The following is a 23700-nucleotide window of genomic DNA, read 5'->3' on the forward strand; positions in this document are numbered from 1 at the left end:
CAACCCCTCTGAGAATTGTATATAGTTATCCACAAAAGAAAACAGTCCTTCCCCCACATTACATTTTCGTGGCCTTTTGATTTCTTACATTTTGGGCCTGATCCTGCAGCCCTTACTCAGCAAAGCTTCCAAAGTAATCTGTCAGGTTAGTTCCTTACTTTTTCCTTAAGCTACAGAAAGCCCATGGGCTCCCTCAAAACTTCCAAATACTAAACGATCAGAGTTTGAATTTCTAAAAATTTGGAAATTCTAAAAATATCCATAACAGAAAATAATGTAGTTAAGTACAGACCTAAGAGTATTAGTGCCAAATCCCAGAACAGATCTAGCCTTGGGAACTGTCAGAACAGCAAGGTTGGCATCTGGGGAGTTAGGCACTTTGCAGATCAGCCAGCCACTTTTAGGATCGCAGTTTTGGATGCAGACATCTTCAATCTTCTTAAATACTGTTTTGAGCACCTGTATCCTTTTTTTGGATCTGGCCTTATTTTATACTCGAATACATGATGTATCACATTAATATTACACACAGACACTACGAGAAGTGACCGCAAAGTAAAATGAAATGATAATAGAGCATGATATCATAGCCATGTCTAGAAGAAGCTATTGTTCTTTTCTGTGCTTTGGTTAGGCACATTTGTTTTAACAGCTTTTAACACTGTATCCCATTTACTATTCTTGTGCTCTAACTGCCTTTTCCTAAACTTGTGCTGAAATAAATCATTGCTGTCTTCATCCTCCGCCTCTGACACTATCTCCATTTTTTGTAGAATCAATTTAATGAGGTCATGTTGCTTTTCCAACAGTGTTGATATATCTTTGAGCCTAAAAAAAAAAAAAAAAAAAGAAAAAAATGTGTATACAGCAGGCTTTGTCATTTGCTTTCAAAAGACATTTTAGTCGTTAAAATTAGAGATGCAAAAGACCTGGCAATCCTTAACTTCACTCTTCTGCTAACAAGGAATATTATCTGGAGTATATTTAATTTTTCAAGCTGTGGTACTTCCCCAGGTTTCAGGAAATAGGATTAAAGAACAAATTCTTGGTTCTTGAGGAATGTAACTTACTCCACACTTAAGGTAAGAGCAGCTTCACTCCCCAAATAAAATTCTGAACAGTGCTATCAAAAGTTTTTCCTATTGACTGAAGTAGTCTGGCAAGAAAAAAGAGTCAGATTTGCAATGTCAATTAAGCATCCACATTTAGTGAACTTCACAACTACTTCAACAGTATATGAGAAATACTGATGAGACACTCACTGATCTCTTTTAAAGAGCTATCCAAAGTGCAATTGGTTCCATTAGAGTCAACGTCAGTTAGCATCATGCACACAGAACACAGTATCTGTTATCTTTTAAGAAACAATGAAAGAAATTGAAAACGTGTCTAGAAACTGTCTTCATAAAACTACCCAACAGGGTTTTGGAAAATTTACTTTTCAGAATGTCTAGACTTACAGAATTACAGCATAAAATATAGATAGTGATGGAAAAGGTCCTCTGTGAAGAACAGTTTGGGGCTTCTTTAGATGTAGTTGTCCTTTTTTTTTTTTTTTTTTTTACAAAAAAGTAAATACATTTCAAAGTACGTGAATGAATTAAAATAGTGAAGCAATTAGCTAACATTAATAGAAAGCAAAAAAATCCCACCTCAAACCAAAAACCAAAAACACATACACTCAGCACTGATTGCAACTAGCTGCAGTAGGAACTGAACTCTGCTTTGAACTCTGACAACAAAAACACACTGGCAACATAGTAAAACAAAGTTTTCAGCCAGTATTTTTGGAGGGGTAAATAAAACATTCCATAATGAAATGGCTACAAGTTATTCTACTCCAAATAATTTTATAATTTTTTAAAATCATAGTTTTCTTCCCTCTTTGTAGGAAAAAAAAAAAAGAGTATGTTCTATGCTGGTTCCTAATATATTGATGTAGTATAGATTTGAAGAGAGACTTGTTAAATTCCATGGTTTGCCTACATCTGTGTGTTCTCACCCCTTCAACTCTTGCTGAGTCCTTCATGAAAAAACGTACTTAATCAGAATCTGTGCATGGAGATAAAACTTAGTAGATTAAAAAAAATGGGGGGGAGAAAGGAAAAAAATAGAAAAAGAAGAGCAGGGGACGGTGAGACAGAGTGAGAAAGAATAGATTTACTTAGCTGTAGATTCACAGACGGCTTTTTTGAAACCATTGTTATGGATATATTGGTAAGATGAGTGAGAAAAATAAGCACAGAGAATTTCTTCCAAGGCTTTGGGAAACATGATTTATTCAAAGGAGGACCAGGACATCAATCCATTTTTGGGGAAACAATCTGAAGTAGATTTACCATCAGACTAGTGGAAAGTCAGTTACAGACTGTGCATATTTGCAAACCAATTGGAATTAGATCAATTGTGAGTTTAAAAACAATTCTTGAAATCCTCCTTACACAAACCTGTAATTCCAACACGAAAATACATTTTTTGCATTACTCCAGTTTACTTCAATGAGCAAAGAAGCTGGTCTTCTTTCTCTGCCATGGGATGAAAATATTTCTCTACCACACAAGTATTTTGAAGGTAAATACATTACAGAACATAAAATACTAAGTTACCACGGTGAGGGAGCTTACCTAAGGACAATAGATACATTGAATTTTACTTTTTAAGTACATTGTGGAGCTTTAGAACACTGTTTTTAAATAGGAATATATTTGTAATATTGGTTCTTCTTATTTTTACAGCAATAAAATAACACTACAAATACCTGTATTTCTGCTTCAGAACTTCCAGTTCCAATGTTGTATCAGTGCTCTGTGCATCTGTGGTAGAGTCCTCACACCCAAAGCAATACTGGAACACACTCTAAGCAAAACGTGGAAGCAAACTGAAATTAGATACTATGATCTGACAACAGATTAAAAATCCCAAGTAAGCGAATGGTAACAGTTTCCACACAGTGTTAAAGTTGAAAAGAGTTTATGTTATGAAAGCTTTTTTGGGTATATTAAACATTTGTTTTGCAAAATGTGCTTAATCAGAAAATTCAGTCTACCAACAACAGCTGAAGGGGGAAGAAAACAAATAAAAGCAGAAATGCCAAAAGGGGGTAATTCTGTTTTCTGTCTGAATAACTGTTGTAGCTCATCTTGCCTAATAAAGTCACAGATCACTGAGAATTCAAACACTAATTATAACTGAATAAGTCAGGCTGCACACAAACTGATTTATCATTTTCACTGAAGATAGTCAAGGTCTACTCGCGATTCCACTGATGTCAGTTAACGACTGAGTTTTATTAATGCAATGTTCCTAACAATCTGTGTACAAAGTCAGTCAATCGTATCGCATTTTAGTAAGAATTCTTTAGTATAAGATTCACCATCTTACCATAAATCCACAGTATCTCGGCCTGTTGGGATATACAGTGATTGATTCCTGGTCCACCCGACTTAAGAACCAAATTGGTAGCTTCTTCTCCAAATTGGTGTGAAGATTAACCTAAACATAGTTTTGCATTTAGAGTAAGATATATTCTCTTAAGCCAAAGACACATTATCATGTGAAAATAACCATCATGCCATTAAATTCAAACCACCATTACTAGATGTCACATCTCAGAGGATATCTATGCTGCAAACAAATGGTATAATATTTGAACAGTCCAGCCCACACACTAAAACCATTTGGTCATAGCAATATTGAGTATCTTAGCAGAATTAATTATTCCACATAGACATGCGCTCTTACAACTAAAATGGTTCCAAACCTGAGTTAGTTCTTGTGTAATGGCTTAAATAACTCCTTAGTACACTGTGGGTTGCAGTATAGAATTACAGGGCAGAAACACTCAAAAGACAGAATAGCTATCATAGCCATAGGTTTTAAGACCAAATAATAATGAGAAAAGAGAGTGTTCACTCTCTTCTTAATTGCGTTATATCCTTTTACTAGATTATGTCTGAGTCTGTATAGACTAAGATGCCAGTGGAATGCCTGTAAGAAAAGTTTTCCCTTGGTTGGAAACCAGTATGTTCAGGTGATGATACCTTTCCAGTTACTCTCGAATTGCTACACAAATACTGAGCATATGTATCTAAAAGAACAGGATATACAGTATAAGCCTATTGAAGACAACCATAATCCTTCAAACACAGGGAAGGTTATAGGCTTAATAGAGACTTCGTAGCACTGCCTGAAGTTGCAAGACACCATCCTTCCTGAGCATTCTGTTGGCAAAGAAATACCTACATGGGTGAAAAGCATTAACTGCTACCTGAACTGCCCTTATGCCTCTGCTTTAGTCATTTGTTTCTCTAGCAAAAGAGGTATGTCTTGGGAGGAAATGTTACTCTAAAAGACACTTCTTCAAACACATTTGAACTAATCCAGTACAGCACACAATTTAAAGTTACATGGCTACCAGAAGTTATTCCTGATCTGTTCTTGTTCTTGAGTATTTTGTCTGCACACACCTCTCTCCTTTATGCTTAACCATCAGTTAAGGCTCTGAAACATTTTAGAAAAAGCAGAGCCAGCAGGGAATGTAGGCAATGCCACTCCTTGCATCCATTTTATGAATGGTCAGTTCCTTTCACGGACTTTAAGCAGAACTTGAATGAAGCATGTGGACAGACAGCTTCCAAGAATGTTAGTGAGAAGTGATCTTTATTCTTTATTTGACAGGTGTATACTTGTGTATTTCCACTTGTAAAAGTCAAACTTGATATACAGTTCACAAAGGAAAGATTTTGGAAACTGTATGCCAAATTCATCATTTCTTGAAATGAAAATTTTACGAAGTTGTGGTATTGCCCTAGTCCCAGTATGTAAGCCTTAAGGCAATTAAGGCTTACAATTGCAAAAGATAATTTGAAAATATCTAAGGTGCACACAGTTTTCAAAAGCGTATAGGTTACTAAACTCCTCTGATTTCAACAGAAATTCTGTTAGATGTATTTATACATCTTAAGGTATCTAAAAACATTTAGAAATATGACCCCAAGTTCCTTAGTCACATCTGGTATTGCGTAGTATCTCCTCAATAAACAGACCAGCATGAGCCTTCAGTATACTGCAATGAATCCAGTGTCGTTTTGATTTCTGTGCACCTTAGCCTTCTTTCCACTGCATCAAATTTTTCCTTAAAAGGCAACTCTCCAATTTCAAACACTGCATTTACTGATTATGAGATTCTCTTGTTGCAATAACTCAGAATTCATTGAGCTGACTGTTCAAAAGTTCCTTAAAAATGCATTTGCTTATACACTTCCTTGACAATGACTCACATAACCGGAATGAGATTCAGAATAGGATGTCCATATTAACCAATTTGCTTCACAGAGATGCTAAAGATGTTAGTTAAGGATGCTGATCATAAATCAGCTAATTATCTAAATGGTGTTTTAACGATGATATCTACTTCCTACAGTAGGTGCTTCTATGGTATGCTACTTACCTGCATTGCAATCCGTTTGAGTGCAGCATATTTTTGTACTTCAGCTATGTCCCCAACAGCCAAACCAATCTAAAAATACCAGGAAAAATTTCAATATCTATTTTTCATAGTCTCTGATTTCAATTGTATTTCTTATTCTCATTTAAATCCAAAATGACTTTAAAGTTAAATTTATTTTGTTTCACTTGAATTTGGAAACACATCTCTTTTGTGTAGATTTGGTAAATCCAGATCAAGAAACGTAAGAAGCTTTTTTAATGCCACCTATTTGTCTAACAGCAAGGCACTGAAGAGCTACTTCAAAGATTTGTCAAGTATGACATCCCTTCTTTTTGATTCTTCATTACTGCTATGTTAAAAAAATTGTTGACCTCTTGATTGAATAAGATAATGGCAGTAATAAATAACTTTTAAGAACCTGAAGTATTTGATTTTTATTGCTCAGCTCATATAAAAACCTGATTTCCTAAAAAAAAAATTGATGTTCAATGGAACATGGCTGAAGATTATGTATTACATATTTTCCCCCTTTCTCCATTACCAGGTTTCTGATTCTTTTTGTTCAGGTTGGGCTAATTAGTTAGTTTCAACACTACTGAGGACTACTGTTTTGCGTGCAATGAAGAACGAGGTTTTGGCTTTTATTAAAAAAAAACATTGTTAGCGCTAGGTTATGATACAGTGAGGGGCTGAACAATTAAGCCTATATCTACTCTAGAAGGCATATGTTTATTAAATTACTTCTTAAAATCATTGTTCCCCAATTTTATCAAGACCTCATAATAATACATTGCAATTCAAATTCCACCACAGTCACTACCTAAAGGTATACAAGAGAATCCTGCAAGAGTTAACTGTAAGAAAATACTCAGAACAGTAAGTTGGAGGGAAAACGAGTCCAGAAAACATAGAATCATAGAATGGTTTGGGTTGGAAGGGACCTTAAAGATCATCTAGTTCCAACCCCCCTGCCATGGGCAGGGAAACCCTCCACTACACCAGGGTGCCCAAAGCCTCATCCAACCTGGCCTTGAACACTTCCAGGGGTGGGGCATCAATTTCTTAAATAATGAATGAATGTCATGAATCTGCACTAAAGTAACTCTATACATTAAAACTGTGTATAAACCTGTGCTTAACCACTTTTGTACATTAATAAGCAGTGTACTTACTAGCAAGTTCATAAGAAGGATTGGAATAAGCAAGGTAAATATAATGAGAACTGTGTAACTCAGGAATGGATATGGCAATTCATTGCTTAGTAATGGATCAAGGAACGCATCATGGTAATTAATGTCTCCCAGCATCATTGCAAATGTCTTCATTACTGAAAGCAGAGGTGTGCTATATGTTTGCTGCAAAAATAAGAAATATCAAAATCAAGAAAAAACCTGAACTGATGACGTTTCTAAGTAATCTCTTGTCCTTAGTCAAAAATAATATTTTTGATAAAAAATTAACTATGCCATTCAACTAACCTGTGAACCCAAAAGGACAAAGAAACTCAGTCCAAAGGCCAATATCAGGAAAAAGAAAACGACAGCAATCCGAATCAAAGTCCTCAAAATTTCCCAGAACATGACAACATAGATTCCATAATTTTCAAATCTAGGCAATAAGTAAAGAGAAAAGATATGCAAAATTAAGTACTGAAGTTAAAATCCCTCACAGTTATTTATGTAAGGCAACAGGTAATCCTGGTTTTCATGTGCAAAAAGAGGTATTTTGCCTCATGCAAATGATCTTATTTACGCCAAGCCTAAACTACTAAATAATCTTATATTTTAATGCACTACAGCAGTACTTCTTCAGGATATTATTTTTCATGGATAACTTTCACTTTCTCCATAGCCACAGACAGTACAATATTGCACAACTGTTGCACTCTGAATAATAACAGTAACAAATTATCCCTTTCTTTTTTGCTGCTTTTTAAAGCATATTGGCAACCAGAACAAAGGACAACTGGCAACATGATCCATCTAGCAGCCATATGCCTGATTTAAAAGGATTTTTCTTTTTATGACACAACAAAGTATGGAAAACAAGCAAACAAAAAGAAACACATTGCTCAGGAAGAAGAGTAGCACAATACAAAGACACCTGTGTTTCCAACAGCAGTCTGTCATCTGGCAAGCCTCTGTCATTCTTGGCTTACACAAAAATCAGATCTCAGAACACGAGTTGCCATAAAGCAGATTAAGCTACTTTTTCCCTCAAACCTGAATTTGGGAATTTATGTCCTCTGCCAGATTCAGGGACCAGCTGATTATTTCACACTACAACAGTAACAACTGAGAAAATCCCTCCACGGGATTTTCCCCCTGAAATATTATGTGCAAAGCTGAAAAAATCAAGCTGGAAGTAAAGTAAACCTCTTCTCCTCCTACTTCTTAGGCTTTCATTAGGCAAAACTCCATTGAAGTCAATGGAGCTACAGGTTGCTTTGAGAAGAGACAGCCTACATTAGTTAGAAAAATGACGTGTAGAGTCCTAGTGCTATACAAATGAAAAATCTTCAAGCTAGGGAAGCATTTCATCTAGCAGAAGAAGGAAGGTTGGGCAATCATGAATTTACTTTTTATTGTTGAAGTTCAACTCCCACTTGACCTACAGCACACAGCAGAGGAGAGAGGACACGCCCATGGATTAGTCATCTAAGGTCAGACGCACACAGGACAAGGCTTGCCAGCAGATGCAGTATCATAAAGATAGTCTCTCTTTATGACATTAACTCTGTTTACAAAGCTTGCCCTTAAACATCTCAACTACAGTAAAATTATCCTCAAATTAATCAGCAAATGCCATGTTTGTCTGTCTGTCAGACCTCATGGTGGGCGATCAGTGTATATATACAATAAGAATCAGAAGAGCAGACATGCAGTGTTATCACTTACTGTCATCCTTATTTTCCAAACAGCTCCAATCACCACTTTTTTGCTAATCAGGCACAAACATTCTTAATTTATTAGTCTTAAGCACTACACCCACACTACTTTTCCCTCCACTCAGCTCTCCTGCAGTCCATAACTCTTGGACACTATTGTACCAGTGACAGCATTAAGATTATTAATGGTAATAAACAGACTTAATGTCAACTAAAGAAATCATTTCATCCATTATAGTTCTTTTACAGGACACTATGGTGTAGAAAAGTGGGGTGTCCCATTTAATCTGTAAAATGATAAAAGAATATACCTTCTCCCAGCTATTACTTAGTAAAACAGATTTCCCTTTGCCTCTTGTCATTCACATCCCTTTTTTTTTTTTAAGTGAAAGTCTATACAGTATAATGAAACATATTTTTTAAAAGACATGTGGTGGCTTTGCTTACTTAACATTCAAATAAATCATGTTATTTCTTTAGTTGCCATAACACATGCTGTTATTCTCTACATGAAAAACCACTGAAAACTACTTCACAGTTCATTAGGTTAAAAAATTCCTATGGTCTTAATCTGGAAATTTGTATAGCTTGGAAAAAAAATAAATAAATATGGCTATCACACTTGATCAGTCACGGTTTAGTATATGCAACACATCTGAAAATATTGAAAGTATTTTATTGTAAAGTAATTATGTAAGCAACTTTTACCTTTGAAGGTAAAGCAAGAAGTTCATCCAAGACAAGTATACAGCAATTGCTCCACATTCCCACTGCAAATGAGCTGGTGTATTAATAAATAAAGAAGACACAAAAATTATGCTTGTAGTATAAATTGTCCAGTCCAGTAGATTGGAGTAATCCAACAAATATTTCAATTTCTAGGATTTAAGAGAGACAGATACATATTTACAAGTCATGCATAATTAAAGGACTGAATTCAATACACTATTTATTTAAATCCTCTTCTCATGTTTAATCTCATACAAATTGGTATTTCCCCTTTAATTAGGAAAAAAATCAGATTTATTTCAATATCACACAAACTACTATGTCAGCATGTCTGATTAATGTTATTTTTCTGTGTATTTACCTGCTGAATGAGCTGAAATATTTCTTTGCAGATTCCCAGTAAACTCATAATTAAAACTAAACACATACACACCCTTGTGAAGTATGAATTCTGAAACAAAAATCAGAGCACAAAACAAATTAGAAATTATTAAATGAACGTTTATTTCAGCACTATCTCCTACATATACATTATACTGCCACGATAAGAAACTGTTAGCTTGCTTCAGATAAACTTATTACTATCTAAACTCTGTTTTACTAATATTTATTGTGAAATCCATGTCACGCATATTGTGATTCCAAGTATGAAAGTTTGAGCATTCCCATGATAAATAGTTGCTGTGCAGCTTCCTTATTACTACTATTCAAGTTTGAGAACCTAAATTGCAGCACTTATGCCCCATTTTCACTATGTTTTGCCACTGAATGAACATAAAGACAAACTGTGTTGCCTATAACTTCACTATCATATTGCGGTATCCAGAACGGCAATAGAAGTCTTTGGAGAAACTGGAAGTCCGCGCATCCTTATGTGGCAGCTCCCTTTTTGGTGTCTCCCTTTACAACCAGTATAAGCAAAGACAATTTTGTTGTCAAAAAGCCTTCTATTGGCTTAGGTAACAATAGTGAATTTCATCTTTCAGCTTGTAGAGCTAGTTTCCCACCTGAGGGGTTTGTTAACTCATAGTCAGACCACAAATTCATGGCACGCACTCTTCCGTGGTGCTGCAACACACATCAGCATCTGCCCCATCGTGATGTCCCTCTTTAACCCATGTTAAGAGTATAGCACCGCGTTCTGTAAAGCTATGCCCCCTACAGAGATAGCATTCCCCACTCCATTCCATTGCTGGGTGATTAGGACACTTTCTCTTCCAGTGCATGACGTTTCATGTACACTGCTGTTGCTCTAGACTCGCAGGCAGCACCTTCACCGCTCCTGTTCAGTGCACTGCTTCTCCACCAGCTGGCATCATTCCTCATTGAAGGACAGGACTCCCTCTTCAAACTATGCTTCTTCCAGCCAGTCTCTGATAATTCAAGGACCTGGGTCAGTCTGAGTCATTCCTCTGTCTGCTGTATGCAGCTCCTGTCATTCTCCTTACTTCCACCAGGAAGAGTGAGTGAGTTAGTGGAGCATGAATTCTTCCAATTCTGCTAGTTCTTCCGGCTTCTGAATCTTTGAGAATCCTGCAGATACTGGGCTGGGCATGTGATTCTCCAGACTTTTTCATATCTCAGGATTCTCATGAACCTTTTATATCTCTTGAGTTTATTTTATTTCATATTTCTACCAGCATATTCTTTTTGAGTTCCCATTTCAGTTTTATGTCTTTTCTCTCCCAAAAGAACTGTAAAATATTTTCATGCCTTTTTTTTTTTTCTTGACAAAATCCTTGGGGTTAGTGACAAAATCACTTATTTGAAATGGATCATTTGAAAAGTTCATCACACACCAAGAAGTTGTCTCCATTAACACTACTATGTTACTGTTTCAGGGCTAATGACACAGGTGTCTTTTCTCAGAATATATGACTTCGTGTTGTGGAGACAGAGCTGTGTGACTCTCCAGCACTTCGCATGGACACAGGAGTGTAACACTATGTATGAGTTGTACTCACAGGCTCAATAAACAGCAGAACTTGCATTTTTTTCTCTGAAAGTCTTGTACAATGTTCAGCTTAGGTCAACACAGCCTTCGTAAAAGACAGAATACTGCTTAGTTTTAAATGCAGGAAGGAAACACTTCAAAAAAGGACATCAAGCAGTCGCACCAATGTGTCTTTTCTAAAGCATCATTCTCCTGCAGTGATGGACCTGGCAAGCCTAATTTCTTTGGTTCGCTATAGTGTCCTAATTATTCCAGTTCCAGCTTCTGAAAAAAAGTTTGAGCTTTGTCTCTTAACAACCCCTAAGTATCTATAGAAGACAGGCTTATTCTGAGACAGGATCCTTGCTTGCTTTCCTCAAGGCCCAAACTAAAGTATCATTTCCATCTAACGTTTATCATGAATGAGATCAGTATTCATAAGTTACTCGTGTAGCCCCACCCTATCACAGCTGTGACTGAGGGACAAGTATTCAAAAGTCAATATGATGCATATGTACTTTGCTACCTAATCAAGCTTTTCATTTTGAGATATCATAATTCCAAAATGAGGGTATTTCATTCACATTTTAGCACAACACAATTTTTTCCAAGTTTCTTTTATAAGTTTATTAATAGGGATTATAGGAAACATCCAATACACTTGAAAACCTTTCACGTAGTTTTCCATTCATATATGGCTGAATTCTGCTGTTACGTTTTTCACTACTGTTGTACGTGAGGTACCTATATAGACTGGCAAAAATTGTTCTGTCTTAGCTTCATAGTTTATGATTCTAGTGAAGAAATACTGGGCTTGCAAGGGAAATGAATACATAATATGGGCAAAGAAAGATGTATCTGAATACTCCAAAGCACTTTGTTATTGACTATTCTGTCTATGTCAAATTTTAAATGTACAACATCCAGTTATTTTGGTTGAAAATTAAAAGGACATAGAAAGCTAGAGAATCCACTGTTTTCTGTCTTTTCATAAGTAAATACACATTAATATTTTTTCTTAAACCTTAAAAAAATATTCACCTCAGGGAAGAAACTGAAGTAACCATGTACCAGATGTAAAATTTCAGAAAAGATTAAAAATAAGAAATGAGAACTGAAAATTATCTACAGAAGTTGCTGCTGAATGTTTAAAAATACACACTTCAATTCTATTCCTTAGAGTTGCTAAACCATAAATAATGCCAGAAATTATTTAAATAATCATACCTTTTTGCTATAAAAATCCTAAATATATCGTAACTAGTAAGAAAACTCAGTACCTCATATTCTAATGGTCTCGCTTCATAGATCTCTGTTCCATTTAAAGATCTTCCAGGCTGTATGTGAGTGACCAGAAGAGTCAGTGGGATGAGACCAAGGGAATATATGCCTAAATTCATCAGATGTGCTCGAAATCCATAGGCCATCCTTGAAAATAAGAAAGTTGAAGTTACAACACTTTACAACTTTAGAACAACATGCATTCAAGTGTAACAGCCAACAATGTTTTCAAGATGAGGAAATAAACATTTCTTAAAATGTCCTTTTGTGATGAACGTGCTCCTCAAGCTTTACGTGAACAAAAGTGTATTCGCCATTCTGAAATACTGTTCCTTTTCTTTTCAATTCGACAATCCTACTATATATGTTTGCAATAAAGAGGAAACAAGATAGTGGTTGTTTTTGCTGTAAATATCTAAGAATCATCACTAAATGCTAAGCTACATTTTGTATGATAATCATCTGCATATTCTAAATACGCTTTTGAGAGGCTATATGGAAAAGACATTTGCTTCAGTCAATACTATAAATACGTACATCTTGGCAAGCAACTCTCAGGTACAGCAGCCTTCATCCTGACATGCAATATTATATTTCACGTGCATTAAAATACACCTACCATTTCATAAGCAAATATTCTTTACACACGGGATGACTGAGTAGCTCCATGCGATTGTGGCGTACCATGGCCTACAAAACAAGAAAGCAGAAGGATCAACCCTATCTCATCCAGCTAAAAGAAACGCTCACAAAACTGGCTAGGCCACCTTCTTTACTTGAATATTAGCCTAACAAAAAGCAAAATGTCTGTAAGATATTGCAGAGTTCTTTTGTTTATGCACTCTGGCCCAAAGCTATTACTCTCTTGCCTTCTCTGCCTACTGAGGCATCCATCTTCTCTCCTGCTGCTCTATTAGTCTGTTTCAAGCTTTAAAGAACTGTACGGACTATTGCCAACTATACCTCTGAGATGACCAAGATTTTCTAGTTATATTTAATGAGAAAATATTTATTTATTATTAGAGAGCATACCAAGTCTAATCGTCAACAGGAAGCCCAAAAAGTAATCAAATTAAGCCAAAAAGTTTGTTCTGTAAACGTCTGACAAAGAATGAAAGAACAGACTGTTCACATTCTGGCAATGTGAAAGAACAGTAAAATTTGTTTCAGGCACAGAAAGTATTTTGCAATTAGAATATGAAAAAGTCTATTTTTTAATGTTTTTCAATGCCTTACATTCCAGTGAGTGGTCACTACAATGACTAGAACACTGTTTTCTTTGATCATGTTCTCTTGAAACATTCATAGTTGTTTAAATAAACTATGAATTTTTATCTAAACCTAAAAGAAATGTTATTTATTACTTAGACTGCAAGAACTTTGGCCCATACTTCATTCCAATATACTTTTTACAAAGAGTTAAGGACTTGGAGAAGAAATATTACCATGAAATATTCAAACCTCTTGATTTTATCTAAAGCAAGACAGCAAGGGATGATGTCAGAGAAACATAAAGAACTTACATTTAAAGTGGTAAGTGGTTCATAGAAAATGTCTTCACCCTCCTTTAGTTTCTTAAGTGTCAGGGGACACTGAAGATACCTGAAGTTATATTCAATCTGAATAATAAACATATACCAGCATTTACATATGATGAAAATGATAATCAAAGACTGAGATAATGTGCTTAATTTAAAAAGATTATCCTTTAGAGAAAAAAAGGCATATTGTGTCAAAGTAATTAGAACACTGATGTATACTGTTAGTTAGTCTGACAGTGAACACATGCCACCAGATACACATCTGACTGTAAGATGATTAAACAAACAGCCATTTTGAATTGTAAAATAAAAAGTACACATTTCTTCTTAAAATATTACAAGTCATTCTCATAACTGTAATTTGTTTTAATGTTGACTTTGAAGAAAAGCTTGTATTTAAAAGTTAGATGGCTTTGATAACACAGTATTAAGAAAATGTACAGTAGCAGAAAATTTGCAAGTCTTCTGGTAATGATGTAGATACAATCCAATGTAATAATTGATCAGGTGGTTTTCAACATGGTTTCAAAGGTAACAAAACTGTAGAACATTCACATGTCCTTAGCATTGTGAAAGCAATCTACTGCTTAAGATTTTGGACAAGAATTTACAAAAAAGAAACACACTGGACTCTGAATTACTGATGATTATTTTACTACTTATGATAGGCATGCTTTTGATATGCATAAATGGATATTATGTCTCCTATCACTGTTATTTTGAAATATCCATAACCTCTGACATCCAACTTGATTGCAAGAATTAACACAACAAAGATAAAGTCTATAGATTGCTCAAGTTTAACGTCATACTTGTTAAAATGCATCAGCATGAAGACTACAGACACTGAACTTCAAAGCTGTTTACAGCCCAAAGGATAAAATAAGATCAGTCGCCTGTGTTTTCTGTTAAGATCTGATATTAATCCTCAAGTGTATCTCATCCATATGAATTTGATATATACATTAAAGTATACGTATTATAGAATCATAGAATCACAGAATGGTTTGGGTTGGAAGGGACCTCAAACTACCGGCTTGATATGAGCCAGCAGTGTGCCCAGGTGGCCAAAAAGGCCAATGGGATACTGGCGTGTATCAAGAATAGTGTGACCAGCAGGAGCAGGGAAGTGATCCTGCCCCTGTACTCAGCACTGGTGAGGCCGCACCTGGAATATTGTGTCCAGTTTTGGGCCCCTCGCTTTAAGAGAGATATTGAGCTCCTGGAGCGAGTCCAAAGAAGGGCGACTAAACTGGTCAAGGGGCTGGAAAATAAAACTTATGAGGAGCGGCTGAGGGAGTTGGGGCTGTTTAGCCTGGAGAAGAGGAGGCTGAGGGGAGACCTGATTACAGCCTACAAATACTTGAGAAAAGATGGTGGGAAGCTAGGGGAAGGGCTCTTTACATTAGTGTTGGGTGATAGAACAAGAGGAAATGGGTATAAGCTTAGTCAGGGGAGATTCAGGTTTGATGTGAGGAAGTATTTCTTCTCTGAAAGGGTTGCCAGCCACTGGAATAGGCTGCCCAGGGAGGTGGTTGAGTCCCCATCCCTGGATGTGTTTAAGATTAGGGTGGATGATCTACTTGGGGATATGGTTTAATGGGGATTAGGGATGGTTGGACTCGATGATCTCTAAGGTCTTTTCCAACCTAGAAATCTATGAATCTATGAATCTATGAATCATCTAGTTCCAACCTCCCTGCCATGGGCAGGGAAACCCTCCACTACACCAGGTTGCTCAAAGCCTCATCCAACCTGGCCTTGAACACCTCCAGGGATGGGGCAGCCACAACTTCTCTGGGCAACCTGTTCCAAAGCCTCACCACCCTCATGGTGAAGAATTCCTTCCTTTTATCTAATTGAAATTTACTCTCTTTCAGTTTAAAGCCATTATCCCTTGTCCTATCACTACATGCCCTTGTAAAAAGTACCTCTCCAGCCTTCTTGTAGGTCCCCTTGAAGTACTGGAAGGCTGCTAGAATGTCTCCCTGGAGCCTTTTCTTCAGGCTGAACAACCCCAACTCCCTCAGCCTGTCTTCATAGGAGAGGTCCTCCAGCCCTCGGATCATCTTCATGGCCCTCCCCTGGACCCTCTCTATGATTCTATCTATGATTAGAATTTAGTCCAGTATTCATAGCTAGAGGCCAAGCTGATGATTTTCTAACTTTATTATTATCCAAATAATGTACCGCTGTTAATATATTGGCAGACACATTGGGACATATTCCTTCCTAAAACTCTAAAACGTACTGTGTTCATGAACTTTTTCATCCACTTACATAGAAGTCTCGACTTGTCTTTTCCTCTGAAGACTCAATGATGCAGTTGTCCAAAACGAGCTTTGAAATAAACAGAAAAGTGAAGGTGATATAGAAAACATTCATCATAAAGAATACAATGTTTGTACCTGAAGAAAATTACCTTCAAATACAACAGTCAACCAATGGAAGTGATGATGAAGTCAGATTTTATGGTGTGTGTTTCGAAGACATAAAACTCCCAAGTGTACATGTAGGAGTTAAAATGAAACTACGCACTTTACAAGGCTACATGCTAGTTTACAAGTACAGAATGTGAAGTGTTTATGAATATATATATACTAAGTCACTTGTTATTTTAGTAAAAAGCATTTCTGTAACATCATTTAAGTTAGCTCAGAAGGTGAAAATATCTCAAGCAGTTTTGAAGCCAATTCTCTTCTGACTTTCATCACTTTTATATTCCTTTCGATACTACTTTTATACTCCCATTGACCTCAGGAAGCAAAGAACTTTTTCTAATATTAAAGAAATTAAATTAGTCAAACTGATACTACCATTAAAAGACTATTAAACCAGTTTGTGAATTTATACTGTTTCTATTTTATAATAATACGTGTTAGTGAAGACAGAATTAGAAAAACCATGGCAAGTGATTCAATGTAGCTAAGGGTTTTTTTGTGCAGTCATTTCTTTAATATATGCAGAAAACTTACTTTAAATGAATCAGGAAGATACTCAACCATTTCCAGCAAAGGACACTTATTGGCACTAGAATAGTGAGAGAATGTCACAACAGCTTCCTCCCATCTGCAAAAATGAGTTGACATAACGGAAATGGAATTAGTTGTTTCTCTTTTAAATTAATTACTTTTACATTATTTAAGTTTTATTTAAGATATTATCTTGCAAATCGCAATATTTAACAAGTTTACATACCATCACATCTGAGAGTGGTGAGGCAGTGGAACAGGTTGCCCAGAGAAGTTGTGGATGCCCCATCCCTGGAAGTGTTCACGGCCGGGTTGGATGAGGCTTTGGGCAACCTGCTGTAGTGGAGGGTTTCCCTGGCCATGGCAGGGGGGTTGGAACTAGATGATCTTTAAGGTCCCTTCCAACCCTAACCATTCTATGATTCTATGATCAATTGGAAAATCGGCTTTTTGGGGAGTAATTGAGTAACATTCTGGATGCTTCCCTAAGAATGATTCATGTTTAATTCTGCTATCAATTAAACAGAAATGTTTCAACTATGCTAAGTCAATCTAAAAAATATGAAACTTGAACAGAAGTTGGAATCTTGGGTTACAAGATTAGGTGAGTAACAATAAATACAGTACAATACTGGCAGTATTCCTATAACTCTTACCAAGAGACGTAATCATTAGGTAAATGATCATTTATTCCTGAAGTGGGGCTTCGCTATATTGCAATATAAAATATTCCAAACTGCAGTTGAACTGCCACATTTTTAAATATTTGCAACATTCAAAACAATAATTTAAAATTAAATCTCTTGAATGGTATCTTGATTAGTGGGTTGAACTCACAGTTTGATTAAAAATCTGTAGATATTGAAGCATTAAGTGAAAGACCAAAATTATGTAAGGAAGAAGAGGAAAAACATGGGAAGGATTGCTTATTTCTAATGGCTTCTACATGTGTTTTTTTTTTAACAGAATCTGAATACTCAATGTAATATAGAAAACAGCATGCCACATATCTGGTGTCCATTACAATGATGCCATTTTTAATTTGCTCTCACTAGAACACAACATAGTCTCTGGAATTTCACACTATGTACTCAGTCTTACTTATTAAACTACAGGTTTTCAGAACTTAGTTAAAAAACCAAACCAAAACAAAATAAAACACAAGGGAAAATGAATTCAAAAACCATATTCTGTATACCTTACCTTTTGTGCAAAATGACAGCGGACACTACATCTTTTCTCCTATTGTGTATTGCTTCATGGAGAAAGGAAGCTACTGCTTTGTTGAACAAGATTTTCGCACCATAGTCAAGAAGTAACCTTACTGCTTTTGCATGTCCTTCTCTTGCAGCCAGGTGCAAAGCTGTGTTCTGTGCAGAAAAGTGGTACAGTAATGCATCCATAATAATATTTTTTTTTAAAGTACATATTTCAGTCCTTTCTCATACTGAAAAGCCACAACCTATTCTCAAATGCAAGTCCTGAGTACTTTTACTAGCAATATTAAAAAGTAGAATATTGTCACAGAGATTCTGATACAGATTATAGACAAGCTCTTTACGTCTACAGCTACAGTAGTGCTAAACCTGAAGATGAAACTCATCTATAGGTAAGAAAGGTCAATTCATTAATAGCTTTTAGTTTTTTAAATAACAAACTGCAAGTCAGAAGTAGGTAAAAATGATGGTATCTACACCTGCATTTGATAAGCAGAAAGAGAAGCATGAAATCATACCCGGATGTGCTCATACGAACAAATCTGCAAGAAAACCTGCAGGCACGGTTTTATGAAGAGCACTTTTTTTTCTTTGGTATTTTCATTGAAGTAAGGCGATGAATGATTTAGGAATCGAGTCACTCTGAAACTGACTTTTGAAAGCCTTCCCAACTCACTCAGATTTTCCTGAGCGAAATGAAGAATGAAGCATTCTACGCAAGATTTGTTACTAATGTAATAATTCTAAATGTTTTTAATGTCAGTTCTCGGAGAAATTAGCAACACGGTCTGTGGTGGAAACTGAATAGTTCTTTAAAATGACCACCTTATGTTTTCTGATGGTGAACTGTTAGGCAAGTTCATACAAGAGGTCTCCAACTCAGGGAATAGAGATCACTCTTCCAGTGTTCTACAACTCTCATGGTAAAAAATTTTTTCCTAATATCCAATCCGAATCTACCTCCCTCTATTTTAAAACCATTACCCCTTGTCCTATCATAACAGGCCCTCCTGAACAGCCTCTCCTCATCTTTCCTGTAGGCCCCCTTGAGGTACTGGAAGACCGCTATAAGGTCACCCCGGAGCCTCCTCTTCTCCAGGCTGAACAGCCCCAACTCTTTCAGCCTGTCCTCATAGAAAAGGTGCTCCAGCCCTCTTATCATCTTCGTGGCCCTCCTCTGGACCCTCTCCAACTGCTCCATGTCCTTCTTATGTTGGGGGCTCCAGAACTGGACACAGTACTCCAGGTGAGGTCTCACGAGGGCAGAGTAGAGGGGAAGAATCACCTCTCCCGACCTGCTGGCCACACTCCTCTTGATGCAGCCCAGGACGCGGTTGGCCTTCTGGGCCGCAAGAGCACATTGCCGGCTCATATTGAGCTTCTCGTCCACCAGTACTCCCAAGTCCTTCTCCTCAGGGCTGCTCTCGATCCATTCACCACCCAGTCTGTATTTGTGCCTGGGATTGCCACGACCCAGATGTAGGACCTTGCATTTGGCCTGGTTGAACTTCATGAGGTTGACACGGGCCCACCTCTCAAGCCTGTCGAGGTCCCTCTGGATGGCATCCCTCCCTTCCAGCGTGTCGACGGCACCACACAGCTTGGTGTCATCGGCGAACTTGCTGAGGGTGCACTCCATGCCACTGTCCACGTCACCGACAAAGATGTTGAAGAGGGCCGAGCCCAACACGGACCCCTGAGGGACGCCACTCGTGACCGGTCTCCACTTGGACATCGAGCCGTTGACCACTACTCTCTGAGTGCGGCCATTGAGCCAATTCCTTATCCACCGAGTGGTCCATCCATCAAACCCATGCCTCTCTAGTTTAGAGAGAAGAATGTCGTGCGGGACAGTGTCAAAAACTTTGCACAAGTCCAGGTAGATGATATCCATTGGTCGACCCTTGTCCACCGATGCTGTCACTCCATCATAAAAGGCCACCAAGTTGGTCAGGCACGATCTGCCTTTGGTGAAGCCATGTTGGCTGTCACCCACCACCTCCTTGCTCTCCATGTGCCTTAGCATGGTTCCCAGGAGAATCTGCTCCATGACCTTGCCAGGCACAGAGGTGAGGCTGACCGGCCTGTAGTTGCCCGGGTCCTCCTTGTTCCCCTTTTTAAATATGGGGGTTATGTTCCCTCTCTTCCAGTCATCGGGGACCTCGCCAGACCGCCACGACTTCTCAAATACAATGGCCAGTGTCTTGGCAACTTCATCCGCCAGTTCCTTCAGGACCCGCGGATGGATCTCATCAGGTCCCATGGACTTGTGCACCTTCAAGTTCCTCAGATGTTCTCGAACCTGCTCTTCAAGTACAGTGGGCGGTGGTTCATATTGGATATGAAAAATAGTGGATATTTTTTAATCTGTATAAGCTCTTTAAATTTAAATTACCAATGTTTGTACTACACTGTTAAAATACTTTTGCATTGTAAAGGGGGCAAGAGGGATATGTCTAACATAATCGTTATTTTATGTTTTCTATTAGGCTATTTGCATTTTTTTCTCCCACTTATAAGAACTGGATAACAATTTCAGCAGTCATATACTAATCTAAGCAATAAACTTTAACAGTGTTGAAATGTAAATACTTCAAATCTGCCACAGGAAATGAAATATTACACATGTAATGCACAGTGGAAAACTACTAATAGCATACCACTGATGTTTGGTCTAGAAGTAACAGCAGACAAGAAACAAATAACGCTATGTGAACACATACCCCTTCTTCGTCCACTCTGTCAGTACACTTCACATTAGTATCCAAAATGATCTGCATTGTGCGAGTGTATCCTCCGAAGGCAGCGTGGTGCAGGGCTGTCCAGCCTTTATAATCACTTACAAGTAGTGGTATAAAATTAGTAATTATAAATGGAAAACTATTATAAATTTAAAGTAAATGTAAACGTTTCCTCCTTTGACTTAAACCTCTTTTCTTTGGCATGACTACTGCGGAGATGTCCATGCCTTCTGCCAACTATTATGTAATTATCAATGCATCATTCAGAAGTAAAAGGTTCAACTCAGGAACAGTATTTGGGTCTCCCTCTTTCTTTTCTTCTCTATTTCTGTACATATCTAGTTTGCGCCCATTTTCTTATATGTCTCTTGAAAATGACACAAATGCTTGCAATATTCTGTTATTAATACTTGGCAACAGACGTGGAATAGATCGTGGCCATATTATGGAATTTTGCGTTTAAAGACAGTGAATATACAAAACGTTATAAGCACACAAACCTGTTCCTATTAGTATCACTTCATCTTAGTATAATGAAACTCAGGAAGCCTTTTATCACATGCAACCCACCAGGACATTTCTCTAAAAAATGCCAGATTTAAGTATAAATTAAGCCTAAATACATACACACATACCTGTGTACACATAGATATACATACATGCACACATACAAAAATGTATATTACCATCTCTATCCTTGCTAGGTGTACTAGTCCAGCTAAGGATACTGGAAATAAAGGGTTTGACAGTAGTCCATTTAGTGGGTCCTCCACAGTCACAAATACCAAACATACGACAGGTCTGTTTGCTACAGGATCTCGTCAGAATACTTAGGCTCTAAAGTGCAGCTGCAGTGGTCTTGGAAGCACAGGACTTAAAAGGTAAAGCTCTAGACTGTACCTTGGAAACAGAACTCTAAACTTTTGGTAGCTGTGGCTTCTGGCTTTACAGGTGTGAGCCTGGAAGCTTTTGCAGAGCTGCAAAGATCTGAGGATCTTTGACCTGAAATCAGGACTTAAGAGTGAAACGCCTGCCAACCACCGCATCTAAGAACCCCTACTTAAGCCTGTAAGTGAAGCTGACATGATTGTAATATTTTCAAAACAATATTTTTTCCATCAAAAGGTTCAATATTCTTCTCTTAGTTGCATTTAGAGAAACTTCAGTTTCCCCAGCATTAGAAGCCTTGCTTTACAGCTAGCCATGATTCTACGTGTCAGGCTGAAGCAAAGCATAATAGGCTTAGTTTTACAAATATTTTATAAATATGCTTTTATATTGTACACTTATATTTGTATATATTAATGTATTAAATATCTTCACATTATTTATATTTACATTTATGTTTATATTGTATTAACTTCCCAGCAGATGGACATATGATGTAGGGTGATAGTTATTTTTTGCCTTAACGAACGGAAATGTGGATACTTACCAGAGAAAAAGGGCCCCTCTCTTCAGAAGAAACTGAACTACCTTCTCATGACCATTCTGGGCTGCCAAATGAAGTGGAGTCATTCCTTTCTTATCACCTTCATTCAAAAGTCTTGTGTCTTTCATATCTCTTATAAGTCGTTGACATGTATTGATGCGTCCATAGCTTCGAAAAATAAACATAGAAATTAATGTCAAAAACATATGGATAGAAAAAATGGCATCGATTCCATTGCCTAGACTGCACTACTAACCTGGCAGCAAAGTGTAACGGCGACTTCTTGTCCCTGCTCTTAGAGTAGATGGAAACGTTGAGGCTGAGTAGATTATTTACAGACAGGGCCACACCTTGTCTGCATGCATAATGCAATGGAGTGCATCCTTCATTATCTTCATCCACTACAAGGTTTTTAATATGTTCCATCTGTCACGCCCCAAAAAAAACCCAAAAGCACAGAATTACATTTATACCACTAATGCTCCACAGCTTCTAATAGCTTGTAACAATAGCATTAATACTTTAAAGTAGTATCTAGAAACAAGAAACAAACTTTAGGAAAAGTAAATTTAGCAACAATGAGCATTTAATGTCTGCTGATTTGTGGGTCACCAGTTTTTCAAACAACTACTCTTCGAAGAACACAGCAGTTTGCCACTCTGCACCCTTACTAGAATCCATCCACAGTACAAGCATAATACAGGAGATTCTTCTTTGCTGCCATTCAGCCATAATACTCATCGCTGTCAGCAGAAGGCTTGTACAGAACATAAGGGTAGTCTATAGTCTGTATTCAGTAGCAAAAATTCTGGCTGTCAAGAACCATCAGTTCACTGGTTTACAGTGTAATTTTATTTCCCCCATTTCTCTTTCTCATCTTCTTTTCCTTGTTGTCCCTCTGTACCCTGTTTAACACTATCTTATGTATAGCCTTTCTTAAAGCAACTAAAAATCCCCTCCCCTGGTCTGCTGCACTCCTTTGTCTGAATTATTAGTATGATCAATAATTAGAAAGTCAATGCAGACAACTGAGAGTTATCACTCTGGTTTAAAACTGATTCTCTACATCTGACAAAAAGGGAGATTAAATCCATTCTGGATTACTAATCAAAGTTGTTTACAGATTTCAATAGATGTTGTAAGATCAGTTATATTCAATTCACATTTAAAAGGTTGTTTCTGGAGCTCTCAGGGCTAGCAAATTTAACGCCAGTTTGGGCTCTACCAATATGAGTGCTTCACCTCAGTATAGCCAAATACAAATCCATGTTTTAAATCCTTTTTAAAATGAAATCCAAGACTTCATTACAGTCCAGTCCACAGAAAGCTCCTGCAGAATATGCTGTAAGGTATTTAAGTCCTAGAGCTTGACTGAATATGATCATGTCCCCTAGCTTTACTGCATGCAAGCTGGGAAAACAGAAGTGAAAAGTTCTGTATTTTATTGCCTACCTCTTGAGCTATTCAATCCCCCAACAGCAAAATAATGTATGGGATTATGTTATTCCTTTGCCTGGC

General features: G+C 37.2%; 1 protein-coding gene across 1 annotated transcript in view; it reads right to left on the reverse strand.

Annotated features, from left to right (window-relative positions):
- Positions 1-596: 596 nt before the first annotated feature.
- Positions 597-23700, reverse strand: part of TRPA1 (transient receptor potential cation channel subfamily A member 1) — a 41831-nt gene continuing 18727 nt past the window's right edge. Inside the window, exons 11-27 of the mRNA XM_086609398.1 lie at positions 22439-22608; positions 22186-22350; positions 20733-20847; positions 17996-18162; positions 16796-16889; positions 16101-16160; positions 13803-13898; positions 12899-12969; positions 12279-12426; positions 9427-9516; positions 9045-9214; positions 6928-7057; positions 6622-6804; positions 5450-5518; positions 3382-3492; positions 2759-2856; positions 597-828 (exon numbers count right to left, since the gene is read on the reverse strand). Of these exons, the coding sequence (XP_086465524.1) occupies positions 597-828; positions 2759-2856; positions 3382-3492; positions 5450-5518; positions 6622-6804; positions 6928-7057; positions 9045-9214; positions 9427-9516; positions 12279-12426; positions 12899-12969; positions 13803-13898; positions 16101-16160; positions 16796-16889; positions 17996-18162; positions 20733-20847; positions 22186-22350; positions 22439-22608 (2169 nt within the window). The remainder of the gene's footprint in view (positions 829-2758; positions 2857-3381; positions 3493-5449; positions 5519-6621; positions 6805-6927; positions 7058-9044; positions 9215-9426; positions 9517-12278; positions 12427-12898; positions 12970-13802; positions 13899-16100; positions 16161-16795; positions 16890-17995; positions 18163-20732; positions 20848-22185; positions 22351-22438; positions 22609-23700) is intronic.

Source organism: Tauraco erythrolophus, chromosome 3 (genome assembly GCF_009769465.1).
Source record: "Tauraco erythrolophus isolate bTauEry1 chromosome 3, bTauEry1.pri, whole genome shotgun sequence".
NCBI classification, from domain to species: Eukaryota; Metazoa; Chordata; class Aves; order Musophagiformes; family Musophagidae; genus Tauraco; species Tauraco erythrolophus.